General features: G+C 52.1%; 1 protein-coding gene across 1 annotated transcript in view; it reads right to left on the bottom strand.

The window, feature by feature from the left end:
• MPPED1 (metallophosphoesterase domain containing 1) overlaps positions 1 to 14,040 on the bottom strand; it is a 67,287-nt gene that overhangs the window by 21,362 nt on the left and 31,885 nt on the right. The window contains exon 3 of the mRNA XM_021668669.2: positions 3,048 to 3,273. Coding sequence (XP_021524344.2) covers positions 3,048 to 3,273 — 226 coding nt within the window. The remainder of the gene's footprint in view (positions 1 to 3,047; positions 3,274 to 14,040) is intronic.

The following is a 14,040-nucleotide window of genomic DNA, read 5'->3' as shown; positions in this document are numbered from 1 at the left end:
CTCCATCGAGAGAGTCTCGCAGGGTAGAACCCCGCCCTCCCCAGATCACCTCACGTCATCTTCCCACTTACTGGGAAGACCGGGGCTCAGGGAGGGTACCTGACACCCTCAAGGGAGAAGGCCGCCCTGAGAAGTCCTGGCTCCCAGCAGCCTGGTGGGCAGATGGGGGTAAGGCCATGAACCCAGGGACCTAAGTTCTGGCGGCACCTAAGATCTGGCTGCCCAGCCTCTGCTCTCCTGCTGTCATCCACCCAGGTCCCTGGAAGCCACATGCAGCTCTGTAGGCTCCAAAATGCCCCAGGCCCTCTCAAGCCTCCTGGCCTTTGCCCAGCCTGTTCCCTCTGCCTGCCACACCCTTTCACCCACACTTAGCTGCCTGTATCTCTTTAGCCTCTGGCTCTCCCCGCAGGAAGCCTCCCCCAACCCCAGCACCCAAGGCCCCTCCTTCATGGCTCTTTCTGACTATGGAACTGGCTGTTGACAGTCTCCCACGAGAATGTAAACTCCATGAAGGCAGCAGCAGTGTCTGTCTGTCCACACCATGTCCCCAGGGTCTCCCTGGCACTCCGTACATCCTTGATGACTGAATTAACAAGTTCATTCCTGAGAGCAGGAGGACATCAGCTCAATCCCCAGCCCTCAATGTCCTCATGGGGCCTAAAAGGCCTGTGTGTACTTGAAGGCTATTCTGAGAACAGAGGCCTGGCACACAGGAGGCGTTTAGAAAGGCCACTGAATGGCCTCTGCCCTGGAGCAGGAAGAGCTAGGACCAGAAGCCTGGAGGACCACCCCCAGGATGCCCTGAGCAAGCCACATGCCTGCCTGGGCCTCTACCTGCCCTTCTGTAAAATGGGGTAAGTGTAGACCTAGGCCTGCCTTGAGGTTCGTGGAATAAAACGAGTTATCCTCCTCCTGGCTCTCCAAGGAGCACCGCAGTGATAATAAATGACCACAGCCACTCTCCGGGGCCTTCCTTTAAGCAGCCTTCCCCTGCATGGGCCCACGTAGACCTCACAACCCCCCTGCAAGGCAGGCGGTGTCATTTCCCCACTACACAGAGGGGCCAGAGAGGCTGAGCCACCTGCCCACAGTCACACATCACTATCCTCACCATTATGATCACACCACCACCATCACCATCATCATCATCACTATCATCATTCTCACTGCCATCATCATCACCACCATCATCATCACCACCACCACTACCACCACCATCATCATGCTTATTACCATCATTGCATCATCACCATGCCATCATCACCATCACAACCATCATCATCATCATCACCACCACCCTCACCATCACCATCAAACCACCACCATCACCACCACCACCATCATCACCACATCATCATCACCATCACCATCATCACCATCATCATGACCACCATCATCACCACCATCATCATCACCACCCTCACCATCATCATCACATCACCACCATCACCATCATCACATCACCACCATGATCACCATCATAACCATCACCATCACCATCACCATCATCATCACCACCACCCTCGCCATCATCACACCACCATCATCACCATCATCACCACCACCATCACCACCATCACCATCACCACCATCATCACCATACCATCATCACCATCACCATCAACATCATCACCACCACACTCAACATCATCACATCACCATCATCACCACCACCACCACCACCACCATCATGCTTATTACCATCATTGCATTATCACCATGCCATCATCACCATCATTATCATCACAACCATCATCATCACCATCATCATCATCACCACCACCCTCACCATCACCATCACACCACCACCACCATCGTCACCATCATCATCATCACCATCACCATCAACATCATCACCATCAACATCAACATCATCACCACCACCCTCAACATCATCATATCACCATCATCATCACCACCACCATCATCATCATCATCACAACCATCATCGTGATCGCCATACCATCATCACCATCATTACCATCACAACCATGATCATCACCACCATCACCATGATCATCACCACCATCACCATCATCATCACCATCATCGCCACCATCATCACACCACCACCATCACCATCATCATCATCACCACCACCATCATCATCACCATACCATCATCACCATCATTACTATCACAACCATCCTCATCACCACCTCACCACCACCACCATCACCATCATCACCACCACAACCATAACCATCATCATCACCATCACCATCATCATCACCCCCATTATCACCACCACCACCATCATCACCATCATCACCACCACCATCATTACCATCATTACATCATCACTATACCATCATCGCCATCACCGTCACCATCATCATCACATCACCATCATCATCACCGTCACATCCCCATCATCCCCATCACCACCATCATCACCATCAGCCTCACCATCATCACCATCACCACCATCATCACTATCATCACCATCATCCCCATCACCACCATCACCACCATCATCACCATCATCAGCCTCACCATCATCACCATCACCACCATCACCACCATCATCACCATCATCACCAATATCGTCATTACCATCATCATCCCCCCAGCCCCTGACATATGCATCTTTTTTGTATGGAGTGGGAAGACAGCATTAGGGAAAGATTCCTATCACTGTAGAATATTCATTAAAGGCAGGGGTTCTGGAACCAAACCGCTTGTGTTTAATCCCAACTCTGCCCCTTCCTAGCTGTGTGACCTTTGGCAAGGTCCTCGCCCACTCTGGGCCTCAGTTTCCTCACGTGTAAAATGCAGATAATAGTACCTGCCTGTAAGTGAGCTAGTATCTCACAGCATACGACAGGATACAGCTGATATTACTATTTTCCGTGAGATATGGGGAAGCAGAGGCCCGGAGAATAGCAGTGACCTGCCTAGGTTCACACAGAGGGTGAGGGGGCAAGATTCAGTCCTGAGCCTCGCATCCCAAGCTTCCTGCTGCTTCTAGCATCCCCCACAGCCCCTGCACTCAGCCTCAGCTCTGGTCTCTCCAGCAGGCAGGACCGGCACCCAGGCCCACTCACCATGGAGAGCCGTAGATCCGGAAGCCCCGCACGGTGACCTCCGAGTCCTGAAGGTAGATGCAGTTGGTCAGCAGCGACTGCACATTCTCATAGTTCTCCGGCTTCAGCTTCGACACAGATGGGAAGTAGTAAAAGTCCTGCTTGATGAGGTCGGCCATGAACTCCTGGTCAAAGGTCAGCTCGTGGTTGCCTGCGATCACAATCTTATACTCGTAGGGCAGGCTGCCTGCAGGGGCGGACACAGACAGACACACAGCACACAGCTGTCAGCTTTTCCAGAAGCCTCAGCACGGCTGAGAGAGGGGCAGGCAGAAGGAAGCTGCCGGGCCTCCAACAGGTGCCTTCATTATATCCTAAGTCTACCTCTCTTGCTGTGTGAGCATTCCATGGAGTGGTCAGAGGAGGCAGCAGCCTGAACACTGTCCCTACAGTCCTGCCTGCTCAGGCTTCCACCGGCCGTCAGCCCCTGAAATCATCGGGCAGAGGCTGGACAGGCTCCCAGGCCACTCAGCTGCACAGTGCCTAGCCTCCTGCTGGGACTTCTCTGCCTCCATTTCTTCTGTCTGGTCTAGTTTTCTACTGGAAGAAGACCTCACTCTGAACCCCCAGCCCTAGCTGTCACCAGTCTCTTGGTCCCAGGCCCCCACCACCTGGGTATCCTGGATTCTTTATCCTCCACATTCCAAAAGGAATTGCAAGGTCTTTGCAGAGGCCAGTTCAAATGTCTGGAGACCCCATACTCAGGAAAAATTATAGTGCCCACCCCGATTGCTGTGGAAATTCAAAGCCAAAACAAAGTCTAGATAGAATCAAAACAAAAATGCCAATGTATACAGCACACCAAATTACGATAGTGTCATTCTCATTTTGCTGTGTGCACACTTTTGGGTAGTTCTTCCAAGGTACACATCTTTCTCTTTCCGGGGTCCAGTTTTATGGATTCCCTAGGCAGGAGTGTGCACTGCCACCCTGGAGACTGGCTAGGGGCTGGTTTCTTGACAGCTGCCCGGCAGGCCCCACCCACCAAGCTGGCTCTATGCAGGCGCAAGACCACCGCAGCTCCTTGGTCTCAGTAAACACCACCCCCAGGCCCCCTACCCCATCTGAGAGCCAGCCTGACCCCAGGCTCAGGTCCCTGACGCCCCACTCTCCACCAGCCTCAGCCACCAGGCTCTGGAGAGTCAAGATGGTACCTGTGAGCCCTGATGTGGATAAAACATGCAGTTGGAGACCCAAGCCTTTCTCCCGGCCCCTCCTGGAGGGGAGAGTGCCCTGGAGAGTGCCCTGATGGGTCAAGCAAGTGGTGTGTGAAGGTGCCAGCACAGCATAGGGACCTCGGAGAGATAGGGGCCCAGACAGGAAAAGGGTGAAATCCCATAACCAGCTCACAAAGCAGTAACCATACCTCATGAGGCATCCCGTCTATCCCTGAGAGACCCTGACCTTCATCCGCTAAGTCACTCACAAGGCAAGGTGCCCAAGCACGTCTCTGGCCGCCGGCTCCACTGAGCCCCTTCCCTGACGTTCCCTTCACTCCTCACTGCCCCTACTCCCTGGCCAGGGCCATGGCCAGCAGCATAGGCACCGTGATCTGTCTCCTGGGATAACACAGCAGCCCGGGAACAGCAGAGCCTTTTCTACCATGACCAAAAACGCTACCTCTCCCGCTGTGTGAGCATTCCATAGGGAAGCGAATTCCAGAAATGCCTCTGCTCCAGATAGGAAGGATTGTTTTTCTTATTGGAGATGGATGCTCACAATATGGGCTGAGACTCGGATGATGTGCCATCACACTCAGCTCGCAGGAAGCACTCTAGAAAAAGCTCATCTTCCCAGCCCTTATGTGAGCTCCAGGGAAGGGCAGAGTGAGGTTGACGGCAGTGCATGTCCCATAACTACAACCACTATTATATCCTCCTTGCAATGAAACAGAAGAGTCCAGAGCCCCTCTATAAGCATCTTCTCCACCCCCATCTAGATGAGACTGGCTTTGTCTGTCCAACCATGTGTCCTATGGCCACGGCAAATGGCCAGTTCCCAGCCCCGCCAGGGAGGGTGGGCCAGGGCGATGAGAAAGGGAACCCCGAGGTGAGACAGACGTTTTCTGCAAAACAGGCAGAAAATCACAATCTACTCCTGGCTGACTCACCAGCCACCTCAGACTGCTTTACAGATTTGAGAAAGTACTGCTCTTTCTTCTTCGGGATTTGCCAACTCCAGGACAGGGGGCCACTGTACATTGCAGGCCACAGAATCTCAGCACCAGCAGCCTGGATCCCAGACCCCTCTGCCACTAACCAGCTGTACAACTTAGCTTCTCTGTGCCTCAGTTTCCTCATCTATAAAGTGAGAAAGGTAACAGCTACCTTGCAGAACTGTTCTGCTATTATAGAAGATAATGTACAAAACTTTTGATGTGCAATAAACACCAAAGAGCTTCCCTGGGCCAGAGTTTGCAAACTGGAAGCAGGCAGGCCAGACCCACCCACAGACATATTTTGTTTGGCACAACTTTTTTAAAAAACTTGAACTTGTTGCCAACACTAAAAATGTGAGAGATTGCTAATAACACTTCATTACTTCTGTTTTCTCAAAATAAAGAAATAAAACACTATTTAACCTCTGGCCATCCCATTCCAGTCAGGAAGTACTGAGTGTATCCCCTCAGACAGGATGAATGCATCCAGCTGGCCCCAGTCTCCACTTGTCCCTACTGTCTCACACCTAGTCTTCTTCATTCATTTGAAAGTACCGTCCACCCTTAATAGGCATTTCAGTTTATGTCCCTGGTGACGTGAAGGGAACAGCCTGGCCAGGGAGCTTCCAATCAGGCTGCTGGGATGAGATTCTCCAAGTCCCTTCCACGCACCCCCCCCCGCCCTCCTCTTGTTCATCAGAGCCCACCCTGGCTCAGGGGTGCTAGGAACTCCACTTGCTGTGCTCATGGGAGAGCTCTAAGAACACGGAAGCAGGCGTGTTTGCTTCCCCCAGCTCTGTCCCTAGCAGGCCCCAGCAGAAGTCTGGCAAATGAAGCCGCCCACAGCCCCACGGTGTGACCAGGCACGGAGTGGAGAAGCCCTCTCCAGTGAGATTCAGACTGCGGAAAGGAGGGAAGAGGGCTGCGTGGGCCCGAGCAGCTGGCAGTGGGCCGGGGAGGACACAGCAGGAAAGATGGACACTTCCGGACCCCTGGTGGAGAGCCAAGCTCTCATTTCCCTAGAGCACCCCCAAGGTACTTGGTTCTATTTTCTCCTCTTTGCAGCTGAGTAGAACGAGGCTCAAAGGCTGGGAAACCCGCCCAGGCCCCACGGCTGCAGAGAGGGACGCTGGTCCAGCTGACCCCATACCTCTGGAACGGCACCTCAGACTCCCCCAAGGCCAGCAGACGCAGAGCCAGTGTGTGGCCCCCTCATTCAGCCCCTCCCCAGACACACTGCAGCAGGGAGGCAGCCAGAGCCTGCCGTCTTGGATTCGGGGTAGCCACCATCACTGCCTTCGGGCTCTGATTCACCGGGTTTCCACTTCACATCACCCATCCATCCTGCTGCCCAAGCTGGAGGTGCGGAGCCTGCGCTCATCTATGTGTCATGTCTTTGACTGGGGGTGTTACTTAAGCAAATTAGCAAATTACTCCAACTTTATTTATTTCTGCAGCTCCCGACTACTGGGGATTGGGCGGGGCGCAGAAGTTGTCAGCTCTCCCCGCTTCTTGTCATCTTAGCGGGGGATGACTGAGGCTTCTTCCCTTTCAGGAAAATGTGGATGGGGCCCAAGGCCCAGCTCCTGTACATAAGCCAGGCAGCAGGGCAGGAGCCACCACCTGCTGGGGTGACAGCCTCAAATACTGTCTGCTCCATGGCTTGGAAGCAGGGGGACATCCACTTATGAACACTGAAACTGTCCCAGCACCACATCCCTCTGAGTCCAAAGTCACAAATATGCCTATGGGTGTCCACCTGGATTTGGCAATTCACCAGCTGTGCGTAACCTTCACAGACACTTAGGTGTATCCCCAGGGTCTGAAAAATCGAGGCCCAGAAAGAGGTTGCCTAAGATCACACACATCAGTAGCAAAATGACTGACTATTACAGAGGACAGTGGACATTTGGTAGACCCTACGGCAGTATCCTGAGGTGCGTTCTGCACATCATGCTACCCTGCCTCTCAATGGATGGATGGATGGATGCATGGACACCGAACTAACGTTCCAGCATGGCCTGACCATCACAGAGCAGGGATGAGACGTCTCCTCCCCTGCTCTAGGGCTGCTACCTCTGTTGTTAGAGCCTAAGGCTGCATCAGTTTTCCAGTGTTCACATCACCCTTACCAGCCCGAACATAGATAAAATGCCCAGTGGCCAGTCACTAGAGGCTTTCCTGCCTAGCTTCATCACAACCCTCTGTCTAAACAGTGAATAAGGGGAGTGTTTTGGGGACCTCAAGTAATTGATGTGCAGGGGCTTTATGGGGGAAAAATTAGATGAATACAGACTTACGCCTAATGCCTGCACTGCACACAGAGGAGATGGATGGCGTTCTCTTTGCCCTTTCCTGCTGCTCTTCCTCCTTGCAGCAGCTAAGATGGCTGACACACAGGGGAGCTTCCCCACTGCCCTGACAGGAGCTGCCTGAAAAGGCACCAGAAACACCTGAGCCCCAGGAGGGCAGCTGTTCTCCAAGCAGGTGTGAAAAGAGAACAGGCAGCACCCACCTTGGAGACCACAACATACCATGACCCCGTGGACCAGAGATGGGCACAACATGGAAAAGCCGAAAGAAAAAGCCTCTCCGCAGAGCACCCCTGGGCTGGGCACGGTGGACAAGCAGTGCAGGTGCTGGGGGCTCTGCTTGCCTTGGTAAGGCGCAGCATGGGCACAGATGGGTCCAAACGCCTTTTCTCATCCACCTCCCGTCATCAACCCAATGGAAGCTAAGAATCCACTGAGCCTACCCTGAGTGCCCCTTAGGCTGAATGCTCGCTTTCTTCCCTGAAGCTGAACCCGCTGCAGAGCCCCCAGCCCTGCTCAGCTCTCCATGAGCCCTGATTGAACGTGTGACCTATGTTACCATGTTCCAGACCCTGGGGAGGCTCTGCTGGGGACACACTCATGAACAAGATACCACCAAGAGGTCCGCAGAGCTCCCAATCCATGCTGCTCATTGGAGGGGAAGAAACTGGAGCTCAGAAAGGGGGAGAGACTTGTCCAAGGTCACCCAGCAAGACAATGGAGAGCCAGGACTTGAAACCTGGCCTCCTGCCTCACAGATGTGTGAGCAATGACCAGCCCCTGGTAGGACATGCCTGATGAGCGGACAGTCTGGGGAACTGGAAGGATATGAGGACATCTGAGAAGAGTGGAGCAGGGACTTGTGGCACCGGTCAGAACTTGCCACTGGAGACATGCCAGGCGGGCTCTGCCAGGTGGGCGAGGATGCTGATCTCCCAGCCTCTGCCACAAGCACCGGGTCCTGGATGCCAAAGGCAGCCCTACCTCCCCTTGCTTTTCAGGGCTGGAGAGCAATACTACACGTTGGTATTCTGCATGAAAACACTCAGACCATCTTCCCAAAATGCCTTCTTTTCTCCCAGCCAGATCAAAGATCCTGGCATTTGCTAGCCATGGAAATCTTGGTGAGAAGGCTTTTGAGTCTTAACCAGAAGAGCACTAGAGGACGGCCCTATTTTCACTTTTCATTTGCCACATATGTGGATCCAAATAACCATGCATCCACACACAGATTCCACACCGCACCACGCGCAGCTGCTGCATGGGGCAGAGAGGGATGTACATGGAAGTCTCTGCTGTTTGTGCTTCCGAGATTAATCTCCCTCCAAAAGGTTACAATTCTTTATCGCTAACACTTACCCATCCCATTTAACAGAAAGTGCTGCCTCCAAACTGCATAATCTGTTAAATTCAACAAGATACGTACAAGCGTCTCCACCATCGACGCCATTCCCGGAGTGCAGTATTGAGCCCGGCGGAGTTTTAGTGTTCTCTAAATGCAGTGACAATCAGGAAAATGCCCACTTATGGCTTCTTCCGCCCATTCCCATCTCGCAGAACACAGCAGAGGGGGATGGAATAAAGAGACAGCATAACGATCTCTGATTGCATTTTTAGTACGTCTTTGACAGTTCTGTGTTTAAACACTTGCCAGTGTCTGGGAGATTCACATGAGCAGACTTCCTGGGATGGCGCATGGTCTAGAAAAGCAAGCACTGGGATGGAGCATGCAGCGAGAGTCAGCTGGGAGCCACCATGGGGTCTTGGTGCAGCTCGGTGTATGAATACCGGGAATAGCATTGCATGGCCAAGCACGCACGGAGGACCGTGTTTGACCGTGCAGGGAAAGGGAATTCTGTGTATAACCTGAACAGGCGGGAGAGCTCTGGAGTCGGGTGCCTGCGCCAACAGACAAGGCTGAGTTCAGAGTAAAACAAGGCATGGCTGCGCCTGCAGAATCTGAATTCTGCTACCCTGCATGAGCGCCCTATTCAGGCACTGCCACCAGCAATGTGCATTCACTGCTTCTAGACACCCCCTCCAGCAGGCAAGGGACACCCTCCCCGTGACAGAGATGAGCGGGCAGTGCAGCAGAGTGGGTAGGGGTGTGGGCTGGGGAGCCTGACTCCCATCTCTACCTCCCACTGGCTCTCTGTCCAGAATGAGAACCCTCGCTTCCCTGAGCCTCAGCGTCCCCATTTGTAAAACACACATGCTTACACTTCCCCACACTGTTCTTGCAATGATGAAGCTGGTGAAGACACGTGAAGCCCACGCCGTATCTGTACTTCTGCAGGGATTTGTTTTTAAGCAGGTTTGATAACACACGCGACACAGAAATGACCGTCATGAAGGAGGCTTATGCTCACAGTTCTCTAAAAACGCGAGCCACGCTCCACCATGCCTGGCGGGACAGGGAAGCCCTGGGGTCAGTCTGGAGGGGGTGGGGGAGGGGGAAACATGGGCAAGAGCCTGATTTGTGGTTTCTGAAGGAAGGGCTGGGCAAGGCAAGGGAAAGAGACTTAGGACTGCCTAGTTTGAATAATTCTTGCAGGTTCTGGGGCACAGGAGCTGTCCCTAACTATCTGGGACTAACCCTGGGGTGATCAGGGCAGGTGGATACTGGCCCTTTCCACTCCACTGTGGGCTGTGGAGTGGTTGGCTCGCATAGTTATTTGCTGCATCTAGGAACTGGTTAACCCTAGGACGGACAATTCCCCCTGGCTCAGCAAGGCCCCCAGATGTCAAAGCATCTGAATACAGAAAATAAAAGGCAAGGTTAATATAACCTGGATATTAGCCATTTTCGTTGCATTAAGGGGCTATTTAGGAGGATTAATGCTGTCATATACGGCACAACCCAGAAATGTGAGCTGCGAAGCTGGAGATGAGAACAGTGACTCCAGAAGGTCAGATCACCTGCCTGGGGCCACATAGCAGCTCACTGGGGCCCTGGTCTGCCTACCCAGAGCTCGGTGCTGCAACACCCCAGATAGAACACACATCCTAGGACGGCAGACCCCCCACCAAGCTGCAGACCCCCTGGCCTTATCCGGCCTCCAAGGGTCCAGCATGAGAGTCTGCTGGATTGGAGATTCAGCAATTGTGCCTGTATTTAAAAGGCAAATGTGATTTTTCTTCTGTTCCATCCTAATAGCCAAAATGTTTAACTTTCAAACATTTGCTTTTCCTGGGAAATGTTTTTAAAACAGGAACATTCAGTCCTAATCATCTTCAACTGCTTGTTTCCACTGCCACTGCAGAGTACATATGACTTCAGGCCGAAAGTTTTCTGTTTTCTCCCCACCACAAAATTCAGGCTGCCGGTAGCCAGCAGGACTTTGCTGGAAGCTCCTCAGGAGTCGCAGTCCGGAAGGACACACGTGCCCAGAGATGAGCACAAAAGGCCCCTGGTGGTCCCCAGGGTGGGCGGGGGGGGGGGCGGGCGAAGCATGGATACTGCACGGATTCAGAACTAGGAGCTTCCTCACTCCCTGCACTGCTCTGAGCTCGGCTCTCCCACTCTGACCCTGTACCCCTCTGGGTGCTTACAGCTCCTGGCATCCTCATGGGCTCTTCCACACACCGAGAGCCTCTTCCCACCCTTCTTTCTGAGTCAATTCCAATTCAACTCGAACTGTATCAGCCAACTCAAGGGCCACTTCCTCCAAGACACCCTCCAAGAGCCCTATCTCTTCACTCAACCGTAGCAGGATGATGGGTGTCCCCCCAGCAAGCACCCAGGGACGTGCCTTTCATGGCCCCGACCAGGCTGTGCTGTCACTGCGGGTTGATTTGTCTACTTCCCCAGCAGCCTGGGAGCCCCTTCAAGATTGCCCGCCTGGTTCAGCACTCTATCCCCAGCACGGGGGTTTGGTGACACGTATGCACTCAACACACAGCCACTGAATCCATGAAGTTCCGTCGTCCCTTATGACACATGGCAAGGGCCAGGGAGATCAAAGGGCGCACCACAGGTCTCCTAAGTGATCGGGTACAGGATATCCCCAGAGGCCAAAGTAATGGCCCATGGTAACCAACACTGTAAGGATGAGGTCAGCCTGTCAGGCAGCAGTTCCAAACTGTCCTGGTTTCTGCTCACTCGGCGGACATCAAGAGTCCATGACATCAATGCCCATGCCGTGGAGCTGGCCCCACGAGGCTGTGGGAGAGCCCTGGCCTGGGAGTCAGCTTTTCTCTGTACCAGCTCACCGTGCGACCTGGGATGATGAGGCCCTTCCCCTCCTCGTGCCTCAGTTTCCCCATCTGTTCCAGGAGCATCCACGTGATGACGTGACATAAAGGTCCTGACCTCTGAGAGCCCTTTCAGCTCTCTGAGACCCTCCAGGCAGAAGTGTACACAGTGCCAGGGCGGGGTGCCCACAGAGGGTGTTAACAGGGTCAGATGGTGAGACCCAAAGGGCACTTGTACAGGATGAGGCATTCAGAATGCCCTTGTTTGTCTCCACTTGTGGCTGGCATCCTATGAAATCAGCAATAAAGGAAGGAAAAGGCATGGCCTGCCAAAGACAGAGGTTTGGAAGCTGGAGAGAGATGGATGGGTGGACTGGCTTAGCTGAGCAAAGAAAACTAAAATCAAAGTCCTGGGAGAGGGTAAGAGGAGTGTGGAGCTACAAGAAGGAAGGCGAGCTGTGGCTACAGCCCCAGGGGTCTCAGGGACTAGAAGCCCAAGAGCGGCAGATTGACTTAGAACCTGTATGGGGAGCAGGTCAAACCCGGCCCCTCCCACCTCGTACCCACCCAGCAGCCATGCCCTTTGCCTCTCATCCCCACAGAAGTGGGGAGCACTCCCAAGGGGACACAAAAACTCCAAAGAGCCCCATTTAGGGAACATCGAAGCCAGGCGATTAACCCTGGGGTCCCAGCCCCCAGATCCACTTAGCTCTCAAATCTGGAAGCCAGGCTCAGAAAGGGGAAACCGGGGAGAAAAACAGGTCCAGGAGGAAAAACCTGCAAAGACATGGCAAGGGCCCCATGATCACATCCCCCTACCCCCACCACACACACACATATACAGCTAACCAACAGCTTTCAGATGTTTAACTTATAGACACAAATGCAGTGTCATCAGGCCTCTGAGAAAACCTCACAGTGAAGGCCAGGTGTGGTAGCACACACCTGTAATCCCAGCACTTTGGGAGGCCAAAGCGAGTGGATCACCTGAGGTCAGGAGTTCAAGACCAGCCTGGCCAACACGGCAATACCCTATCTCTACTAAAAATAGAAAAATTAGCTGGGCGCGGTGGCGGGTGCCTATAATCCCAGCTACTCAAGAGACTGAGGCAAGAGAATCACTTGAATCTGGGAGGCAGAGATTGCAGTGAGCTGAGATTGTGCCACTGCACTTCCAGCCTGGACAACAGAGCGAGACTCCATATCAAAAAAAAAAAAAAAAAAGAAAAGAAAAGAAAAACCCTCCACAGTGAAAACGTCAGAGGACAAATCAGAGCAAAGAAGACTGAAGCAGGAAAATGCTTTTTTTAACTATATCATTGACACCCTAGGTGAGATAATAAAATATTGCATTCAGGAAATTTTAGCAGGGATGCTTTTACAAAAGAAATAAAAACATAGCAGGATTTTTTTTAATTTGGCCAAAAGTAGGAAAATGAAGTAAAGGAAATCTCCCGGAGACTAAAATTAAAAAGGCAATTAAGTAAATAACAGGTGAAAAAAGATTTAAAAATCAGAGAATCGAAATCAGTCTGGGTGCAGTGGCTCCCATTTGTAAGCCCAACACTTAGGAGCTGAGGTGGGCGCATAGCTTAAGCCCAGGAGTTCAAAGATGCAGTGAGCTATGACTGCACCACTGCATTCCAGCCTGGGTGATAGAGCAAGACACTGTCTCTTAAAAAAAAAAAAAATCAGAAACCCAACATCTGAGTACAAGAAGCTGTAAAAAGAGAAGTCAGAGAAAGAGATGGAAGAAAAATTTGGAAATGAGAAAAGTTCCCAAATTAAAGGACAAAATTTTTCCATTAAGAGAGTGCTCAGAAAAAAATAAGTGAAAAAAAGACCCACATTAAGCACATTCTCCAGAAACCCAATAGGTTCTATATAAAGGATGAGGAATCCCAACAGCCATGGAATTTGCAACAGTGATACTGAAAAAAAAAAAAAAAAGGAAAAATGCCTTCCAAATTTTAGGGGGAAACCCAGAATTCTATACCTAGATAAACTATTAGTTAAGACAGGACAGAATAAAGACCTTTTCTAACATGCAAGTCTGCCAGATATTTATCTCTTGTGCACTTTCTCAGAAAGCTACTGGAGGGTGTGCTCCACCAAAATGAGGGAGCAAACCAAGAAAAAAAGGAAGCCATTGGATCCCAGAACCAGGGGTTACAAGACAGAAGAAAAATAAAAGGAGATGACAGCCATCTGAAGATGGCGACTGTGAGCAGGACTGGAGATCAATCAGTCCTAATGGGAGCAGGGCTTGGAGGCTCCAGGAGGTAAGCCT

The sequence above is a fragment of the Aotus nancymaae genome, unplaced genomic scaffold (assembly GCF_030222135.1).
Source record: "Aotus nancymaae isolate 86718 unplaced genomic scaffold, 86718_ANA_hifiasm-v0.15.2.pri h1tg000076l, whole genome shotgun sequence".
Lineage (NCBI taxonomy): Eukaryota > Metazoa > Chordata > Mammalia > Primates > Aotidae > Aotus > Aotus nancymaae.
This window is presented reverse-complemented; position numbering and strand designations above follow the sequence as displayed.